Below are 21,853 nucleotides of genomic sequence, written 5' to 3'. Positions count from 1 at the left end.
GAATGTGCACGCAGAAATGGCTAACATGGTCATATTATATGATGTGTATTTTGCTACCGTAACATATAAGAAGAGTGAGGAGAGCAGGGAGTGGGAAGGATTTTTGAGTTTTTCTAACCAACAGAAGCACAGATCAAGTTCTCCAGTCTTACACTTCCTTAAAATCTGGTCCTTTTTCTTGAAGATTTGTCATCTTCTGAGAGATGACAATAAGAATTTGTCTTAGTCATCCTTGGCTTTCAGGATGTTGCATCTCTGCTCAGTAGTAGCCTTTCATTTCCTCTTCCTTTTAGAAACTCTCAAGGGGAGGGTATAGCTCAGTGGTAGAGTGCATGCTTAGCACGCATGAGGTCCTGGGTTCAATCCCCAGTACCTCCATTAAAAAAAAACTAATAATAAATAAACAAATAGACCTAATGACCCGCCCCACCCCCAAATATTTTTTTAAGAATAAAGAAAAATTTTAAAAAAGAAATTCCTTTGGCATGGCTGGGAATTAACCCCTCTCAACTCTTCAGTGTGTACAGGTGGGAGCCCCAAGATGTGAAATTGGTCCGAGGTCTTTTTATTGAAGTAGAGTTGATTTACCATGTTGTGTTAGTTTCTGGTGTACAGCATAGTGATTCAATTATACGTGCACATATATATTCCTTTTCATATTTTTTCATTGTAGGCTATTACAAGATACTGAATATAGTTCCCTGTGCTGTGCAGTAGGACCTTCTTGTTTATCTAGTTTATATGTAGTAGTTTGTATCTGAAGATCCCGACCTCCATGCCCCCTCTTTCCCCACCTGATAACCATAGTTTGTTTTCTATGTCTGTGAGTCTGTTTCTGTTCTGTAAATAAGTTCATTTGTCTCATTTTTTTTAGATTCCACATATGAGTAATATCATATGGTATTTTTCTTTCTTTCTGTCTTACTTCACTTAGAATGACGATCTCCAGGTCCATCCATGTTGCTGCAAATGGCATTATTTTATTCTTTTTTGTGGCTGAGTAGTAGTCCAGTCGTACATATGTACCACAACTTTTTTATCCAGTCATCTGTCAGTGGACATTTAGGCTGTTTCCACATCTTGGGTACTATAAATAGTGCTACTGTGACCATTGGGGCACACATATCTTTTCAAATTGGAACTTTCATCTTTTCCAGATGTATGCACAGGAGTGGGATTGCTGGAGCATATGGTAGCTCAGAGTGTGTGCATTTAATCTCAGTGTACTAGGTGTTAATTTCTAGTTAAGGGAGGCTTCTGCTGGTAGTTAATCCTGCATCTCCAGAAATGCATTCTGTGTCCCTCTTTTTTCTTACTGATTCAATCCAGACCTTTCTGCCCTGTCTGTAAGTGGAAGCCATCTGGGCTTCAGTCCAGGGGAAGTTTGGTGCTTTCCAGTATCCTTTTCCAAGACAACACAAGGACATGGCATTTGGGGAAACATACGTGGGGTTTCCCTCTCCCTACGCAAGGGTGTCAAATGCCTGCTCAGCGGGCGATTCTCAGGAACTTGACTGACTGCATGATACCCGCTCTCCTGTGCTGTGGTCCCTTGGGGGCCAGACCTTGGTTCCTGTAGCTCCTTCTAGGACATGCCTGCTTCCTGATGCCAGAGTGGTCCTTGCCCTCCAGGACATGAGACACTCATAACCTACTGCAGGCTGTTCTCAGGGGTCTGGCTGGATCTGGGGGCGTGGTCCTGGGCCTGGCCACCCATGGGAGGCTTGATCTGTGCATGAAGCTGCCATGTCTTCCTCCTTGGCAACTGTATTGGTTTTCTGCACTCTGTAATAAATGACCACAAACGTAGTGGCTCGAACAGCATACCTTCATTATCTCAGTTTCTGTAGCTTTTCTGCAGTCTCTGCTTTGGGTGTCTTCAGGTGCAGCTGAGGCATCGGTTGGGGCTGCAGTCTCGTCAGAGGCTCGACTGGGGAAAGATCTGCTCCCAAGCTCCCGTCGATGGTGGGCAGAACTCACCTCCTTGGAGTCCCAGGGCTGAAACCCCAGTTTCTTGCTGGCTGCCCACACAGCCCCCTTAGTGCCTGGCAGCCGGCAAGGGCAGTGTCTCGGTCTCATCCGCCAAGACGGTGTCTCACGGTGTAACGTCAGCATGCAAGTGACATCTGTCCCTTTGCCTCGTTCTGTGGGTTAGAAGCAAGTCACGTGTCCTGCCCCCACACAAGGGGAGGGGTTGTACAAAGACACAGACGCCAGAAGGGGGAGGTCACAAGGGGTCCCCTCAGGGCACATCCATCACAGCAGCAGTGTTTACTAGCCTCCCCCTGCCCTTGCTGAGGAGCCCAGAAACTCCTTCTGGCAGCCCAGCAGGCAAGCTGCAAGCTTGTGTGGTTTTGATGCTGTTGTTCACAGGGCTCGGAGCAGGGAGGAGGATCTCTCTGGGACTGTCCGCCCACCCAGCCCTGGCCCCGCACCCTCACAGACGCGGGCTTGAGGGCTTGGGCCACCAGCACACGTCCTTAGAGTGTTCAGGGGTCCTTGCCACCTCCTGCCCATCAGCCACTGTTCCAAGTTCCAGCCCTTTCACTTTGAGCTCTGGAGGTAACTCCTAAAGGCAAGGGAGGACCTGAGTTGCTTACTTATCGCCCAGTATGTATGGAGCCCAAAGGCCTAGATGTGAGTTTTCATGTTTCATCTAGAAAATTTGTAATAATGCCCATTTTTATCAACTCTTCTGTGCTCCTTTCAGTTCAGATGTAACCGAGTTAATTATCTGAGAAATGAACCAGAGCTGCCCTCCTTAGCATACTCCTTGTTCCAGAACCAGCACTGGTGGTTATTAGATCCAGTGCTAATGACTACCCCTCGTGTGTCTGGGCTGTGAGTTGCTTAAAGACAGGCCGGTCCCTATGAAAACGAATATATGTGTGTATACACATCACTGGGACATGGTGCTGTGTGCCAGAAATTGACACATTGTAACTGACGGTCTTTCAATTAAAAAAAAATAAGACAGTCTGTCTTCTCTCCATTCATTCTGTGGGTGTGGACACAGTGTTGACTTACTTTATTTTCTTTAATTAATTTTTAAATTGAAGTACAGTCAGTTACAATGTGTCAATTTCTGGTGTACAGCAATATGTCTCAGTCATGCAGATACATACATATATTCGTTTTCATATTTCTTTTCCATTAAAGATTTGACTTATTTTAAATGATGACCGTTTTTCAGCTGAATCATTTAAAATGGCAGTGGGTATTTTTCAGTAACCTTGTAGCAGCTGAGGTTTGTCCCCACATGACAGCAGCTGGGATTTCGTGTTCTAGAACTTCCCTCCTCCTATCCTGCCTTCGTTGTCTGAGACCCCACATAATGCATATGACAGTAGCTTGGCTAAGTCTTCTCTTTCAAAAGTCTGGAATCTTCTGCTTTAGTTCCTCTTGATACGTCTTTTGTGTAGGGCGGGGTGGGAGTAAGAACGTGTGGAAAAAATGAGACCATGAGTTCAGTCTCTGATGGGGTTTCAAGGCCAGAAGGCTGGGGTTCAGAACTGGTTGATTCTTTCGGAATTCACGGTTACAGTTTGGCCAGTTTGAAATCTATTTGTTCTTTTACATTTTTTTCCAGTGGTTGCTGTGAGATATTTTACATTTTAAGAGTATGTGCCTCTCAATTTCTTGTAATGAGCTGAAATGGAGAAGAATCTGAAAAAATATATATATATACACACGTACGTGTATATATGTGTAACTGAATTGCTTTGCTGTATACCTGAAACTAACATTGTAAATCGACTGCACTTCAATAAGAAATTAGAATTTTTTAAATGTTCTAAAAATTAAGAAAAGAGTGGATGCTTCAGTCCCTACCCCTGAAAGGATATGTTAGAGGGAAAAAATAAAATCTAAAAATCTAAATAAGATATTAGCATTTCCTTACCCAGCCACAGTCGCACACCTGGGGAAACCCAAATCCTCTTTCATTTCTCCACTTTTGAATTTCATGTGACTCATCCCAGATGGTTAATGGCAGCCTAAATTGCTTTTAATGATATATAAGACTCCTGGAAATCTGTCTTTAAAGTATTATAGCAAACGTGCGTTCAGAAATGGTTTATTTGGTGGGATGCATGTGTCTCAGGAGTTCAGTGTGAAGCTGCCCACTCTGAGAATTTCCTGGCTACACCTGTGCTCATGGGGGCTGCCGGGGCCCCTCCTTGGCAGAGATCCTTCTAACTGGGCTGGGCTTGTGGGGGGCGCTGCTCTGCCCTGGGCAGTGGAGAGTCACTGTGCACGTGGTGTGAGCCTAGAGAGCCGAGCCGGGGTCTCCAAGTCCCCCTCCCCATGAGGAGAGGGCTGGGCCTGAGACCCCTCGCTGCAGTCCACTTCCTGTTGTCTGGCGTCCCCCCTCCTCCCGAGCCAATGAATCACCTTGAACGTCTGACAACTGTGTGGCTTCCAGGAGTCCGTCAGCCCACGTAGTGTTGTCCAGAAGACCCCCAAAGGGGTGGCATGCAGCGGTGGTCTTTCCTTCTGGTGACCACTTGCTGCTGGTTGTCCTGAGTGCCCCCAGCCTTGTGTCACGTGCGTGCGTGTCTCTATAGTGGGGATGGGGGTGGGAGAGGGGGGTGGGGGAGCAGCCCCACCACCCGGCGGGGAGGGGCAGGGCATACTGGACGCCTTTGCCTCTACTGAAAGTCGGAAGGGGTTTGCCCCAAACAGCCCTTGCCATCCGCTCTTTCCCTGAATTTCTACTTCGGTTGCCTTGTATTCTTTCTTTCTTGCCTCTTTAGTTTTGATAGATTTTGCCAGATTGCTCTCTCTAGGGATTGAACCTTTTAAAAGTCTTTTAAAAATTAATTTTTCATTTTCTAAGTGATCTATGAATCAGTTCTCTTCAGAAAAGATGAAAAAATTGGAGATACTGCTAAAATCACTTTTGATCACCACCACCATCCCCGCCTGTTGCCACCCAGACCCTCTCTTGCCCCCAGAGGTCACTGCTATTACAGGTTTGCTGTGTGTATTACTGGTTCTTTTTCTAAGCCCTGGCAGATGTAAACCAATGGGAAGTACACATCACTGGAGTGTGTGTGTGTGTGTGTGTGTGTGTGTGTGTACTTATTTTATTGGTATTCATTAGCACATAAAATTTTATTGTTGATTTTGGATGCATTACAACACGCTGTTCTGGTCCCAGTTGCAGAATGTTGATCGTTTATTGACTATATTAAACACCACATCCTCCGAATTGCCAAGTTTTACACTGGTATTTCCTTTGGGATGGTGGGCGACTCCTCTCTCTGTACACGTAAAATGGCCCCTACAGTCCATGGTTTTCATATTCCTTTATTCCAGTTTTTTATCCCAATATTCCATGTTGTACTAAACCCATCATTCTATAATGATGTGTTTTCCTTGATGAAATGTCTTGGGGGTCTTTCTGGGATGTAAATCCATCTTACTTCCATATATTTCAGTTGTCGATCGTAAGTTGTATAATGCATATTATTTCAGTTGTTCACCCTAGGTTAGTTTTTCAGGAGTGCCTTTCTGGCAGTTAGTTTCAGGAAAGAATTTGGGATTTCATGAAACATCCAGTGATTCTTTTTTTATATATATGTATATTGTGCAGAATCTTAGTTTGTGTGTGTGTCTCTTTTCAGATCTCAGAAGGCTGACCTTCACGGTGAAGGCTACATCTTGGAATTAGATTGCTGTTCTTCCCTAGCCCACCTGACAGACCAAAAAATCATCCCAGAGTTCGTCAAGAAGGTGAGTGTTGCAGTCAGGATACAACTGACCGGGTTGGCAGAGCCCCTGCCTGAGTGAACGGGCCCGGGGCTGGCTGAGGGCAGGTGGGCTGCACCCCGCAGGCCTGCTCAGACCTGGGACTTTGGGTGACCCCACAGGGAGCAGTCCCCTGCCACTCAGGCTGGCCTTGACCCTGGAACAAGGTGGTTCCCTCTTCCTCCCAGGATGGTGGCCTCTATTTTTCGGGGCCAGAGTGGCGTTAACAGCTGACAGGCCTGTGGGCCCGCTGCCGGGACCCCGCCTCAAATCCTTGAGATTGTGTGAACTCCCACATCCCATCTCCTGCTAACCCTGTGGGTCTTCACTGCCCTGAGCCCCCTTCCTTTCCTGGCGTGGGAGCATGGCCATGGTCCTATGACCACTGGCCTGCGATCTTACCAGGGAAGATTGCCTATTTGAAGGGGATTCATTTTCTGCCCAGAAATATGTCTGGTTTTGAAGTGTTCTTTGTGCCCTATGAGGGTTCCTGCTAAGTGCAGGGTGCACTCCATTTCAATACGCTGACACTTAACCGCAGAAGGAATGCGCTTGCCCAAACTGGGGCTGCGTACATCGCTTAATGCCTCCCTGGTCGTCCCCTACCCAGTCTGCCAAGGTAGCTGGCAATCCCCCAGCCTAGCGAGGTGATCATGGTTTGTTAGAGAACCAGTCCATCAGTTAATATACTGTCGGCTGTCATTGTCGGGCTGGAATAGTACCCTGTGCCAGGGGACAGAGAATAAGACAGCCGGGGTCCCCACCCTTGTGTCCTCAAAACCAGGAGTCTCTCCTCCTGGACGAGTGTGGCAAGCAGGAGTGGGAGGGAAGCTGCCCACAGACGTGGCGTGGCTGGGCATCAAGGAGGTGGCTGGGCTGAGCCAGCGGGATAAGGCCTCAGGGGGCTGCAGAGGGCGAACGGGAGCCCCTCCCAGCAAACGGAGCAGCTGGTCCGAGGGCCTGAGCAGGAGGGTGTGGGGGGCTCAACAGATCGCAGAGACTCACAGACATGGAGCACACACTTACGGTTACCGAGGCGATAAATTGAGAGTTTGAGATTTGCAGATACACACTACTATCTATAAAATAGGTAAACAGCAAGGTCCTACTGTACAGCACAGGGAACTCTATTCAATAGCTTATAGTAACCTATAATGGAAAAGAACTGGAGAAAAAATACATATATACATATATGTACAACCGAATCACTACACTGTGCACCAGGAAGTAACACAGCATTGTAGATCGACTGTATGTCAACAAAACAAAATGAAAAGAAGATCAGAGCAGCTTTGGCAAGAAAGGCAATGTGAGAGGTGGGAGAAAAGGCCAGGACTCAGCTGTGAAACGTGGAGAGAAGCTTTGCAGAAGAGTGGAAGCATTGGGTGGCCCCTTGAAACAGCCAGTGATTTATTTTTTGGGGGGGGTGGGGGGAGATTCACCCCCTGCTTCTCTCCCCTCAGCATCTGTGGAGTGTTCAGACTCTCCACGCCCCGGGAATAACCACTCAGGTCTGGTGGGGGTCCAGACCTGTTGACCAGGATCAAATGGCCTCTTTGGTGAAAATTTTGCGTGGTTTTCCTAGGACGAGGGAGACTTTCTTCTCCGGTAGAATTCAGATCGTTACTTAAGTAAAGGTGGGGGAGCAGTTTCTGTTCATACGTGTGTAAAAAGGAGACAGGTGTTTCTGTAACTCGAGGAGATGTTGGTAGAAATAGGGCCATCTTCTTTGGATTGCTGCCAATAAAATGTTCCCATGAACTTGGGTAGGGACTTTCTAGAGATGGGGTTTACCCCCATGATCTGAGCACTGGGGAAAATTTGTTTTAGAAATGGTTTTGTCATGAAGATTCAGAGGCTTGGAATAGTTGAGGGGTGAGTTGGCAAGTTGAGGGCATGAGGCTCTGGCCATACAGCAGACAGGCGCTTAAAAAAAATGGGATTTGATGTTTTTGTCTTAACCAAACCAGATCATTGTGAGACTGACCCGTGGCCCTGTGCCCAGATCGGGTTGTAAGCAGCCTGTTAAGTGGACACTCAGCTGCTGCGTGTCTCCAGTGCCTAAAGGTGCAGGTGGGCGTCCATCCCACAGCGGACGTAACCTCAGAGTTATGGTTTGTGTACTCTGAAGGACAGTGGCCAGTGTTGTATTAACTTTTACTTTTATTCCACTGTTCTCCCACACACACTGACTCTGTGTGTGTGTGTGTGTGTGTGTGTGTGTGTGTGTGTGTGTGTGTGTGTGTATGCACATCAGTATCTCATGGTTTGTTCAATAATTAGTTAAATTAGTCATTGACACTTGCTCATTCTATGTTTTTATCAGAATTCTGTTTTTTTTTCTTTAACTTTTTTGGGGGGAGGTAATTCGGCTTATTTGTTTATTTATTTAAGGGAGATACGGGACTGAAGCCAGGACCTCGTGCATGCTAAGCACGCACTCCACCACTGAGCTACACCTTCTCCGCTGTATAAGAATTCTGTTTTGAACATTCTGAAAATTACCACTTAAAGGCCCAGGGTGCCAGCCTGGCCTGTGCCCGTGGTTTTCAGATAAAAAGAAGGCAGACGAGATGGCGTGCACACCAGGGCAGCACTGACGTCTGACCCAGGGTCTGCCTCCGGGCGCGTGTCCCGGGGCCTCTCACCTGGGCTTCTCTCCATAGAGACGCAGGTCACGGTCACTGGCAGCAGAGCGGGAGGGAGCTCCCCACCCTGGAGAACCTAGGTGTGTGGAGGTGGCCTCCCCGTTTGTCCCTGTCCTGTCAGTCTGTGGCCGAGGGCTGGACCTGGGAGGAGCCAGAGTTCTGGCTTTAATGCTGGTGGGGCTTCAGTTCTAAGCCAGTGGCCACGCCAACCAGGAGACGAGGGACCAACCGATAGGACTGGGACCCCTTCCGTCTGCAACTCTTTTCCGTTGTCAGATGTGATGTCTGGAGAAAACATCGCCTCTGGTGCACAGAGCTTTGGGGACTGGCGACCCATCCAGGGTCAACAGCTATTCTAGCTGGGGGTAGACTTTTACATGCGTGTAAATTTTACTGTCATCGCCTGGGTAGAAAACCACAGGAGCTCCTTGGGAAGAAAGACAGTAGAAATTAGTTGTGTATTTTCAGTAAATATTTAATGAATAGCTGGGGCTACGTATATATGTGTGGTGGTGACACTTGTTAATTGCCAGTCACTTAGGCCCAGATGAAACTGTGTCACCGGCGGCTGCTGCCTCCAGCCATGACTTTTTATCTGGGTCATCATTTTGTGTGAGAGAACGCCTCCTGTTCCCCTGACAAGTAGATCCGTCTTGCGATGAGCTGGTAATTAACTCATTTTGTCATTGTGCCTTCACGCAGGCTAAGCTCACAGTCTTCTTCGCACCGTAGAATTAAACTCAAAGTGATCAGATTTTTTTTTCCCTTAAGAACAATAGCCCAGTATTATGTTGCCATTAAATGTTTCAAATTTGCGGAACCTTTGGATGGAGGACATGGACAGAAGCAGGGAAAGGAGATGTGATTGTTTCCCACGATTAGGAAACACAAAGTCATTTGCATCTGTGTCATGTGAAATTAGCTGAAGATGCTGCAGTTCGCCAGCCCCTCCCCAGCACGATTTCGCACAGAGGGTGGAGGGAGCCGAGTGAAGCTGACTCTTCCTTTCTGTGTGGCCTCAGGATTCTCTGAGCACTTGGGCTGAGCAAGTTAAATCTGGGCTGCTGCTCTGTGTTTCTTCCTTTTGTAGCCTGCTGTGCTCCATCCAACCAGCCCTTTATGTAAATTATTTATTATGGACTATGGAATATTTGAAATGCAAATTTATGGGCAGACTTGGAGAGAAGGTTTTCCAAACCAAATGCTCGAGAGATGGAGTTGCAAGGCTGCAGAAGAGCTTCGGTGCTGCCTCTGTTTCTCTGGGACAAAGACTGGGGCGGCCCGCCAGGTACTCCCAGGGCCTGTCTTGCGTGGCTGGGGGATTTGTGGGACCCCCTTGGAAATTCCTGTTCCCCAGAGTTCCCAGAGGATGGCTAAGAAGACAGGGTGATCTCTGTCTAATAAGGAGCCTGCATGTTCGTCTTCAAATGACTTTACGTTTTTCGGAGCTCCTTGGGAAAGCGTCTGCATGTTTGGAAAGCACTTTAAAGTTTGCAGAGCCATTGCACACGCCGTCTGGTTTGTGCTTCATGTGTTTCCATTTAAGAGGCCACACTGGCAATGTTGTCACCCTTCTAGACCCCGGGAAGCAGCTCAGAGAGGACGGAGACTTTGCCAGGGGCCAGGATTGTTGAGTGATGGGGCCTGGCCCGTCCTTCCAAGGGGAGGGGCCTCCAGTGGGCGGCCTGGGACTGGGGAGGGGCAGGAAGGTTCTGGGGCCTCCCCTGGAGGCAGGTGGTATAGAATGAGGGCCCGGAACAGTGACTGATGGGCACTTGTCAGGGCGGCGGGCCGGGTGGACAGTGCGGTTCCTGGTGTGGATGGGAGTGTGGAAGGAAGGCTCAAGGCTGAGAAGGAGCCATGTCCAGATTGGCTGGAGTGTGAGCTGCATGGAGGGAGCGGAAGCTGTTCTGGACGGGGCTCTTGGTTGCGGGAAAGGGAGTCCTACTCAGGGCAGCTCAGGTGAGTCAGGGGGTTTACTCTAAAGATGCAGGAAATGGCCTGGGCCTCAGGCCCCGGGGGCAGGAATACAGAAAAGGAAAAAAAAAAATTAGTTGGTCTCTCTCTCTCTGTATTACGTGCTGCTGGCTCATATTTATGCATTTATGCATTGAATTTTAAATGTGATTTTACTCCACAGAGGGAATCCCCCTACATGTCAAGTAGACCCTGTGCTAAAGGGCTTTACAAGAACTATGCTCTTTCTTTTTAATTTCTTTTTATTTATAAATTTCCTTTTGAAGTAGAGTTGATTCACAATATTGTGTTAGTTTCTGGTGTACAGTACAGTGATTCAGTTATACTTACATACATATATATATATTTTTTTCATATTCTTTTCCATTTTAGGCCATTATAAGATATTGAATATAATTCCCTGTGCTATACATTAGGTCTTTGTTGTTTATCTGTTTTATACATAGTAATATGTATCCACAAATCCCAAACTCCTAATTTATCCCTCCTCCTCAACCCCTTTCCCCTTTGGTAACGACAGTTTGTTGTCTATGTCTGTGAGTCTCTTTCTGTTCTGTAAATAAGTTCATTTGTGTCATTTTTTAGATTCCATGTGTAAGTGATACCATAAGATACTTGTCTTTCTATGTTTTAACTTCGCTTAGTGTGATCATCTCTAGGTTTTTCCGCATTACTGCAAGTGACATTATTTCATTCTTTTCTATGGCTGAGTAGTATTCCATTGTATGTATATACATCTTTATCCAGTCATCTGTTGATGGACATTTAGGTTTTTTCCATGTACAAGCACTCTACTCTTAAGCCTCATCTCCCCTTCTGAACACTTACCCCCATTTTACAGGGGGAGAAACTGAGGCACAGAGAACTATGCAGTTTGCCCAGCATTACACTGGGAAGGGGGGTCCTGGAATTGGAACACAGCCTGTTGGACCTGGAGGCCACATTCTGGACCATGGGGCCCTGCTGCCTCTTCTGCAGAGCCCTCAGGGATGAAGGGGGTGCCGCCTGAGCCAGAAGGTGGGATTGGATGGGAGGGTCACTGCATCTGGTACATGGGAACAGATTTTGGAGCAACTGAAAGGCCTCCCCTCTGGAGGCTGGGGCTCCGGGCCTGGCTGCCCAGGGGAGAAAGCCACACTCCTGGCCGCTGTCCCAGGAGACTTCAGGGCCTCGCCCTCAGGCCCCCTGCTCTGTGCTGTCTGTCTCACATTCACTCCTTTTCTGGTAGGCCTGCATGATCTACTGAGAACTAGGTTCGTTTTACACCGGACCACGGAGCCTTTAAGATGAGGACTCTGAGGGGAGGCAAGGCCGACCCCTGCCCTGCAGGGGGGGGGGTGCCAGAGAACAGGTTCTTGTCTCGTGCAGGAAAGCATCCAAGTGCAAGCCACGGGAAAGTGAAAGCAGGTTTGTTTAGAGAGACACACATTCCACAGGCAGATGTGGCCCATCTCAGAAGAGAGAGTGGCCATGAGGCGTGGCGGTGGTTAGTTTTTCTGGGCTGGGTAATTTCATGTGCTAGCACATGGGAGGATTTTTCCAATTACGTTGGCAATGGGCGGGGATTCCCAGGAATTGGACCCCTGCCCACTTTTGGCTTTTTGCAGTCAGCCTGGGAACTGTCCTGGCACCTGTGGGTGTGTCATTTAGCAGTTAATACATTACAACGAGTCTATAATGAGGCTCAAGGTCCCCTGGAAGTTGAATCTTCTGCCATCTTGGGCCTGGTTGGTTCTAACCAGTTTGTGTCCTGTCCTCAATGGCTGTGTCATTCTTTCAATGGTTATGCCCTGTCCTCTTCCCTCCTGTCTCAGGGGGACAACTCAGGGTCAGAAACTCAGTGCTGGATTTAACTCCATGCATTGCCCTTCAGAAAACTAAATGATGCTGTTCACGTCTTGTCCTAAGGAAAGGAACCCGATGGATATTTTAAATCTCAAAGTCTCCTTGTAATGAAGCAGAATATCCCAAATCTCCAGGATTATGACACGCCACCTGTGGTATAGATGAGATGCAGCACTGACTCTCTGGCTGATGGCTGAGTACTCGGGGCTTCGTTTCTACACACGCGGTGCAGAGTCTGACCTTAATTCGTGTAAGATGCCGATTGCAGGGGCAAGGAGAATGACGTTAAAAAGGCATCCTCTTCCTCGCTGCACCCCCCAGCCTACTCTCAAACCAACAGAATCGTGGCATTTTTAAGAGGCTAGTCTGGTAGGGGTCGGGGAGGAGCTAAGGCCAAATGGGGTGTTGTTCTAGGAATGAAGGTGCCCTCGGTGTGGACAGAAGGGGGCTGGGGGTGGGACTGGGCAGAGAAGAGGTGGAGTGTCCTGCTCACTGGTGTCCTTCCCACGTGACAGCCTGGGGACTGGAGTGGCGTGTGGGGTCATTTGTGAGGAGGAGGGGCACACAGTCTGAAGAGACGTTTGGGGGCAAGAGGTAATGGGGTTGGTCATGGGCCTGTGGGGACTGAGGGGCCAGTGGGACACTCGAGGGAACATTCCAGAAGGCAGGTGTGGCTGGGCTGGAACTCAGGAGGCGGCTAGGAGTGGAGACGTGGTTGTCTGAGGTGCAGGTGAGGTGGTGAGGACGTGGTTCCGGGGCTCGTCTTGGGGGCACATGCCCGTCTCCAGCGGGCAGTGACTGCTCAGCCTCGACTCATCGCTGCCCAGTGGGAAATACAGACCCAGCGTCTCAGGATTTTCTGTTTGGTTGGCTGGCTGGTTTGCTTCGTTTGAGAGAAGTTGATCGTGTTTTTCATTTTCTTATTGGGAAGGCTCTTGGTTTCTCAGTGTAAGCAGCCAGATCAGTTTAAAATCTTCAAGATCTAGGCCAGCGTTTCTGAGGTTATCTCTGCTGAAGAATCGGTGTTGGCTGGTTTATTCATTTGGTTTGCCCCCAGTCCATGAAGGCGTGATGCTTTTATCAAGGATGATGGAAACACCGCGGCAACAATGAAGACATCAGGAGTTAAAAATCAACTTGGAATTTCTTAAAATGGCATTTAGATGTGCACAAAACAGGGCAGCCTGTTGTGGCCTCTGGGGGCAGCCTGTGGCCGCCAGGCCTGCATTCCTCTGTAGTCTCTACAGAGAAATCGCCCCAAATCCAAGGAGTCAGAAACTATTCTAGGGCCTGGTGGAGCAGACAGAAGACTGGAGAGGACCCCGAACGTATACCGGAGGAAGGTGGCAGGTGCCTGCCCAAGAACGCTTTGTTCCAGACAGAAATTAGGCCTGGGCGTAACACTGTCTCAGGATACCTTCCTGCCCTCCTGGGTTGCTTTGGGCATCTTGGAAAGGCTAATCTCTCCCCCATCCCCACTTGGTGGGAGGTTGGAGGTTCCAGGGCTCATGTAACTTCACTTGAGGCCAGGTGTTTGGATGGGCGCGAGGTCAGCTCAGGAGCTCCTGTAGGTGAGGGACAGATGTCTGCTTCTCCAGGACACTGCTGTGGCCATGAGACATCTGAGATGTACTTTGTTCCCATAGCTACTCAAGTAGGCCCTAGTGGGGGTCTGCAATGGACGTGCTGAGATAACCACCACCTTCTGCCTCCGAACTGTGCTTACAGCAGACAGTCGTCTTCCTTTAAGGCCGAGGTGAAGCCAAGAGGGCCTTCTGAGCCATCACTTCCTGTGATGTTCCTCAGAAAAAGAGGTTCTGCAGTCCAGAATGTTTGGAAAACATGCGTGGTATAAGCCCCCTTGAGGGTCATGATGATCCTTGGAGGAGTCAAGGCACTGACAAGGTCTGCAGCTAGAAACCTGCTGACTTAATAACTTTCCCTTTGCTCCTCCTCCTCCTCCTCAAATACCTATTATATTATATCACGAAGCATACTGGGGAAAAGGCACCAAATCAGCAAGGAACTCATGGACCACTTACGGATGCTGGACAATCACAGATAGTCAGAAGGTGGTGGGAGCAGCCTCCTCTCTTTTTATACTGAGTTCCTGATACTCACTGTCTCCAGCTGCACAGAACTGCCATAAGCCCGCAGCAGTTGAGTTCTTGATTGTATTTCCTTGGTTCCGCTGAAACAAGTCTTTCTGCCCAGATTCTTGCCCCAGAGAGACATGTGCTTGGCACCTCTGTCATTCTCTTTGCTTCTTTAATAACAGACATAGCAGTCTGCTAACACATCGTCAGCAAAAACTGGGTCCTTGGGTTTGTTGACAGCTGTGGAATCGTAGAGAGTGCTCTGCTGTCTGGATCTGCCCCAGCTTATCTGATCTCCATCTCTTAACAGAAATACAGGCTTCTTGGATTTTTTTTCCCCTTTTGACTTTCTTCACCCAGCTCCAGCCCTGGATGACTTCTACCACAGTTGTTAATCAGATCTTCAAATATATTGGTTTTTCCATTTTTTTTATCTCTCCCCTACTGTCACTAATCAAAAGTGACATTTTATTCCTTAACTGTGCTGTCCAATAAAATACCATTTGAGCCACCTGTGTCATGTAAAATTTTCTAGTAGCCCTGTTAAAAAAGTAAAAACAAAGACGAAATTAATTTTAATAATATATTCTGTTGAACTCAGTATATCCAAAATGCTCTGTGTTTAGCGTGTGATGAGATTATTTTGTTCTTTTTTTTTTTAAACAAACTAAGTCTTTGAAATGTGGTGTGTAATTTACACCTGTATCACATCTTGAGTTTGATGCTAAATTTTCAGTATAGTGAAATGTCCTACAAAATCGAGTTGTGAGTGGGGAGGGTAGAGCTCAGCAGTAGGGCGCATGCTCAGCATGCATGAGGTCTTGGGTTCGAGCCCCAGTCCCTCCGTTAAAATAAGTAAGTAACTAAGTAAACCTAATCACCTCCCCCCAAAACAAACAAACAAACAAATAAAACAAAAGGAAAATATCTTTAAAAAAATTGAGTTGTGTTTAACAGAAAAATATTTTCTGCAGCTTCAGTCTTTAAATTGAATTTAAATTAATTATAATGCGATAAAATTAAGAATTCAGCCCTTCAGTTACGCCAGCCACTTTGTGCAGTTGCACGTGTGCAAAGCCACATGTGGCTGTTGGCTACTATCTTGGACAACATAGTTCTGTAGGACTCACTTACTTAACAGTTCCCTGTGTTTTCTGAGTCGACACAAAATGTTTGTGATTACGAGTCTTGTCAGCCACAAAGAGAAGGAGCATATATTAGAAAACCAAAGAAAACTTTTCCCCATGAAAAGATCCACAAAATAGATTGGGGCCAACTTTACTCTATAACCTTTAGGAATGTATTTGAAATAATTAAATTTCCTTTTACAATATTAATTATTGATTTAATTCTTCATGCATATTTTAAATTCTATAAAAATACGTAAATTTGGAAACAGTGCTCCCCCCCCCCGTGTTTACATGTCAGGAAACAATTTTTTTTCCTACGCTTTTATGCATCTTTGCCGTTGGTGTCTCTGTCATCACCAGAGGGTCTTTGGGGAGCATCTGACACAGATTTCAAGCTCGTGGTGTTTACTTTCATCCACATTGTGTGGAATTCAGCACGTCTTATATTCATGAATGGTGCTATCACTGGAAGCTCTACCCCAGGTCCTAAGTGCCCATTCATTTAACATTAGGAGAACTTTTTTCTTATCCATCTCACATATGAATAAGAAATCTCTATAAGGCAACCACTTTCTCTGTGTTGCTCTTTTTAGAAGTCTCTTTATTAAAAATAACATGAATAAGGGGAGAGTGTAGCTCAGTGGTAGAGCATGTGCCTAGCATGCCCAAGGTCCTGGGTTCAATCCCCAGTCTCTCCATTAAAAAAATTAATAAACCTAATTACCGCCCCCACCCCAAATAACATGAATACAGTAGAGGACATAAATCATAAGTGTACAGCTCAGTGAGTTTGCACAATGTGAACGCTCCTGAGTAACCAGCACCCAGGTCCAGAAACAGAACAGCTTGGGGACCTCCCTGTGGCCACTCCCATCACTCCTCCCCCACCCCCCCAAAGGTAGCCTCAGTCTAGTTTCTAACACCAAAGATTAGCTTCTCTTGGATTTGGGCTTCATGTAAGTGTCGTCTTTTGTAAATGACATCTCCTGCTTAATACACCGTGAGGTTCATCCATGTCCCAGGAGTTCACTTTGTTCATTTACTTTTGCACGTAGAATTCCTTGCATTGCTTTGTAAAGTGATCTTTGAGAAGCATTCTTACTACAGCTCCCAGAGTTTTTGTTTCCTGCTCTGGCAATTATTTTAAATTTTTTTGAATGTATTTCCTTCCTCTTAAAAATCAAGCCCATCAGATGACTTCAGTAAACGTCCCAGACCAGCTTTGATGAGCGTGCACTTTCCCCAGTAAACATTTGTTGTTCCGCTTACAGTGACAGAGAGTCCTTGTGTCCTGAGAGACCTGGTAGAAGTCTGTAAATGTATGAAGTAACTCCCTCTTTTCTGAGAAATAACATTTGGAGGGTAAAACCCAGGGATATCTAGGATCCATCCAGCAGGAGACGCAGCGTGGGGTTATGTATGGACGGTGAATTTCCCCTTCGGCTTCCTAGGAGTCTGGTCGTCAAGTTGTAGTTTGTGAAAATTGCCTAACGCTTGGCGGGGAAGATCACTTTTATGGGCTTCCTCCCCTCCCCCAACCCCAGGATATCCTCTTGGCCAGCTCCTTCACTCCCTTGACATCTCAGCTCAAGTTCACCTCCTTGCGCCCGCCCACCCTGCCCCCATTTAAAAAAGAGCCCCTTATCCCCTGCCCCTCCCCATCCTAGTGATTGCCTTTTCTCTTCTGTTTCACTTGTATCTGTACCTCTTTTTTTTTTAAATTTGGTTTTATTTAAATTTTTTTTTAATTGAAGTATAGTCAGTTTGCAGCGTTGCGTCAATTTCTGGTGTAAAGCATCATGTTTCAGTCATATATGAACATGCATCTGTTTTCATATGCTTTTTCATTATAGGTTATGACAAGATATTGAATATAGTTCCCTGTGCTGTACAGGAGGTCCTTATTGTGTATCTATTTTATACGTAGTGGTTAGTATCTGCAAATCTCCAACTCCCAATTTATCCCTTCCCACTCCCTTCCCCCGCCCCGTAACCATAAGTTTGTTTTCTGTGTCTGTGAGTGTACCTCTCTTCCCCACCTCAGAGATTTTACTCTTTTTAATTTAATTATTGCGTTTATTATTTCCTGTCTCTTTTTTTTCATGCTAAGAAGTGTGCTTACAGTAGATGCTGAGTGAATGTTGATGGAAGGAGAGAGAGCTGTGGATTTCCAGGGCTTCAAACGTGTCAGGACTGTATAAGAACAGACGCTCTTGGAAGTGAGGACGTGGAGACCGAGGGGACGGGCACTCATGTGTTTTCTCTTTCCTGTCCCTTGCAGTAGCTTTTGTCAGCGTGCAGGGTGGTTGAAACTTGTGGAGGAAGCCCTCCCGGCAAGTGACTTGGGAGGGTTATAATGTCACTCGGTTCTACTCCATTCTCCCGGCAGACGTGTTTGCAAATACGGGATTTGCTGTTCTCACCAGGGAAGTTTCCAAAGCGGCATTCGTGGCGTGCAAGAAGTCTGTGTATTTTACGGGCGGGAAATGATGTGAGTGCTAATTATGCGCTGTCAGTGAACACATGGGGTAGCTGACGGGTTTACAGCCCGGGTGGAACTTTCCCATCTGCCTTGTTCCAAGGTGCTGAACGTCCCCGCCCAGTGAGACCTCCTGTCTGCCGGGTTTGTCTGGGACCCAGCACAGGCGATGAGTGGGAATTTGGACTCACCTCGTGAGATGTGGAGGGCAGGGTGTCTCATCTGAGAGATGGAGTTTATCCTGGCAGGCGGTTCTTTCCCAAAACTGGAAGGTTTCAATTTTATTGCCTGAGAGGATGTGGAATCTTTTCGGAGAGTTTTGAGAGCCAGTACGACAGGATGGGAACCCTGTAGTGCTTTCCTCTTTTCTGCCTTTGGGAGAATTCTCACTCTGAGAGCTGGATCCCGTTAGGACCAGTCAGCAGGGCTGAAATGGCTGGGGGTTGGGGGGGCACCTGCACACTAAGTTCTCAATAGCTGAAACCGACATCCCTCCTCAAGGGGAGGTCTGGAACTTTAAAAGCCCAGTTCCAGAATGTACCCCTGGTTCCGGTAAAGGAAACCCACTGCGTAACTAATCACGGGCAGTCATTTAGGTGGGGCACATCATTTTCTCAGATTCTTGGTTTTCTTCTGTGTAACATGAGTTTTTGCACATTGATCATCTTGGATGTTTTGTGATTCTCTGGTCAACCCGACTTTAAATAGAAATGTGTGTAATTAATTCAGGGTTTTTGATGGTGGCATGCTGAATTCCAGTGCCATTTGCCCTCTTTTTGTGCGTTTTGCTGGACACATCTTAGTGTTCCCTGTGCTCTTTAGCCAGTAAATCGATGTTTGTTGATTGACAACTGTTTTTGTCTCCCCCTTCACTAATAACTGTAATTGGAGTTCAATATGAAGATCATTATCTTTACAATTTTTGTTCTTTTTTTAGGGTTAAAAGGTAAATGTGGCCTTTTGATACTCTGATGGAAAAAATCTATTGTGAGGAAAACCTAAACTTTAAATGATTCACTTATGACTTCTTAAGTGTTTACAGTACTGAAAAATAAGAGAGATTACTGTTTTGTGGGTGGTGCTGTAATCTGTAGAAGTAACACAAGATACGTATGTTTGAAGAAATGGCCCACATATTCTAATTGCTATTTGAAATCTGGCCTAAGCAGTAAGAGAAGACAGGTTAAACCAAAATTTCCCGTCTAATTAATTACTTCCCAGTGCATGTCTCCATTCTGTCAGCTTTACAGCAGCCTTCGCAGGTACTGAAAAGGTAGGTACGGAGGATGGCTGCTAAGGGTGTAATTGGTGGGGGGAGGGCATAGCTTAGTGTAGAGGGTGTGCTTAGCCTTTGTTAAAAAAAAAATCAATAAAAATGTAATTACCCCTTCCACAGAAAACAAACAAAAAAAGAATTAAAAGAAAAGGATGTGATTGTTGGGGTGGCAGAGCTCTTTTCCCCCCGCTTTTTCGAGATGTAATTGACACAGAACATTGTGTGAGCTTAAGGTGTACGGCACGATGATTTGATACACCTGTATATTCTGAAATGATTCCCACATCAGAATTACCATTTCTTTGTGTGTGTGCTGAGAGTATTAACATCTGCTCTCTTAGCAAATTTCAGTGATACAGCACAGACACTGTTGTTGACTGCAGTCCACGTGGTGTAATGATCTTAGAACTGGAAGGGTGCACCCTTTGACCAGGGGCTCCTCATTCCCCACCCACAAACCTCTGTTAACCACCATTCTGCTCTGTTTCTGTGAGTTCAACTTTTTCAGAGTTCACCTGTAAGTGGTAACCTGTAGTATTTGCCTTTCTCTGACATCTTTCACTGAGCGTAATGCCCTCTGGGTCCACCCACGTTGTTGCAAATGACAGGATTTGCTTCTTTCTAGTGGATGAACAATGTTGCATTGTGCACCCGCACCACGTTTGCTTTAAGTGGGGACATTAGCCACAGCAGTGATAGGGACAGTAAGGATCGTTGTGGGACAAGGCAGGCCGGTATGGTCAGTGGTAAAGAATTTACCAGAAACAAAGAAAAATGAGGGAAAAGTTTATTAGATATGCTGCTATGGGCACCAGCAGGCAGACAGATGAGGGGTGTCCATGTGCCCCGAGGGCAGTCTTAGAGTCTTTTATAAGGAAGGGCCTGACCATCGACGCGTTTTAAGGAAGGGGGTCATGTTGAAGGTTTCCAGACATTAGTTGATCTTCATCTAAAGGGTTAACTTCGTCACACCTGGAGGAAGGTTCAGTTTACCTTTAGGAGGAGGTAGGCAGTCTGGTAGGCTTGAGGAATTTTGGGGGATGGAGTTTGTCAGGTCATAACTCAGCACTGTTAGTTGGGCTAAAACAATTATGCATTGGGAGAGGAATGTTCTTTGTGTTTTCTCATTTATGTCTTCATGACGTAAGGGATGAGGGTGCAGCCAGACATCCTGTGACTGGAGCCCCCTTTGTCTCTCTGGGGCCTCTTCCCAGTCCTTGAACCCCAAAATGATGTTACCACTGGGGTGACAAGACTGTTACAGAGCACAAGGAAGTCAAAGATGCTTTTGTAAAGAAAGCTGCTCCAGAGAGAGAAAGATTGGGATGTGGAGGAATACTGCGAGTAGACACCAGAAGAAATAGACCCGAAGAGATGGGAAAACTCTAAAAGAAAATATTGAAGTATGTTCCTGGTAGAAATGAAGTTAGTTTTTGATAGAACTCTTTGTCGTTCAGTTGGCATAGGAACTTTCTTTCAGTGACTTCCCACTTTGAACAAGAGATGCAGTTGCCACTCTGAGTTCTGAGACACTCCCCACGGGGCGCTGGAAAAGTCTCTTCATGACGCCAGAAGACACCGATGGAGTTTTCCCTATGCCTCAGACACAGGGTCTCTGTGACTTCTTTCGAGTCTGGTGGTGCCAGGGAATGTGGGCATCACTCCGCATCACCCCTGAATAGTGAACCATCCTCACTGATTCAGGTCTTGCACATGTCACTTGTGATCAACAAAACCTGAGCCTCCGCTGGCCTGCAGGTTTGCTCAGCCAATTAATTATGTAAGGCACGCGGCAGAGACAGCGCTACCCCCAGGCGCCCACTGCTTCCAGCAGGTCAGATGCATCCTTGCCAATTCCAAATTGCTCTTACCTCTTCATTAAAGCAGGTCCCTCAGGGCCCAGTCCTTGAAAGTATTTGTGTCAGCCTTGTTGACATTTCTGCCTGTCTGAGACTCCTGACTGCATCCTTGACAAAGGATGACAGATTTTACTTTAAAAAACTGCTGGCGTCTTCTCATGGGTGTGAATTAGTGAGGATTCCTGTGTGTTGAGGATGTCTATTGCTGTGTGGCAAACCACCCCCAAACACAGGGGTTTACAGTAACGACAGCCATGTATTCAGTTCACAGATGGGCAGGACTTGGCCAAGGCAGCTCATCTCTGCTCCCATGCATCAGTGGGGAGGGAGTCCACTTTCAAGATGATGCTGTTGCACTGCTGGCAAGTCATTGCTGGTTACATGCGTCTGCACAGACTGCTTGAGCATCCCCAAAACACATGGCTGGGGTGGGGAGGGTATAGCTCAACAGTAGAGCGCATGCTTAGCATGCATGAGGTCCTGGGTTCAATCCCCAGTGCCTCCAACCTCCATTAAAATAAAGATAAATGAAAAAACCTAACTACCTCCTCCACACCAAAAAAATTAAACAAACAAACAAACAAACAAACAAAAGCACATAGCTGGTTGTCACAAAAAACAAGGTGGGGGTTTAATGGAAATTTTATGACCAGGCTGCAAAAGTTACATAGTGTCCTTTTCTCTTTGCTTGTTGGTCAAGGGCCACACTGGTCCAAGGAGATGGAAATAGACTGCTCCTCTTGGCGGAGAAGTGGCAAGGTTCTAGCAGGTCCTGTGGGATGATGGATATCG

The 21,853-nt window shown here is 46.8% G+C and overlaps 1 protein-coding gene across 2 annotated transcripts in view; it reads left to right on the top strand.

The window, feature by feature from the left end:
* RFTN1 (raftlin, lipid raft linker 1) overlaps positions 1-21,853 on the top strand; it is a 177,046-nt gene that overhangs the window by 87,317 nt on the left and 67,876 nt on the right. For both annotated transcript variants that reach the window (XM_072945905.1, XM_006205325.4), the window contains exon 4: positions 5,628-5,736. In XM_072945905.1, the coding sequence (XP_072802006.1) occupies positions 5,628-5,736 (109 nt within the window). The remainder of the gene's footprint in view (positions 1-5,627; positions 5,737-21,853) is intronic.

The sequence above is a fragment of the Vicugna pacos genome, chromosome 1 (assembly GCF_048564905.1).
Source record: "Vicugna pacos chromosome 1, VicPac4, whole genome shotgun sequence".
NCBI classification, from domain to species: domain Eukaryota; kingdom Metazoa; phylum Chordata; class Mammalia; order Artiodactyla; family Camelidae; genus Vicugna; species Vicugna pacos.
The sequence above is the reverse complement of the archived record's forward strand: the minus strand, read 5'-3'. Positions and strand labels throughout refer to the sequence as shown.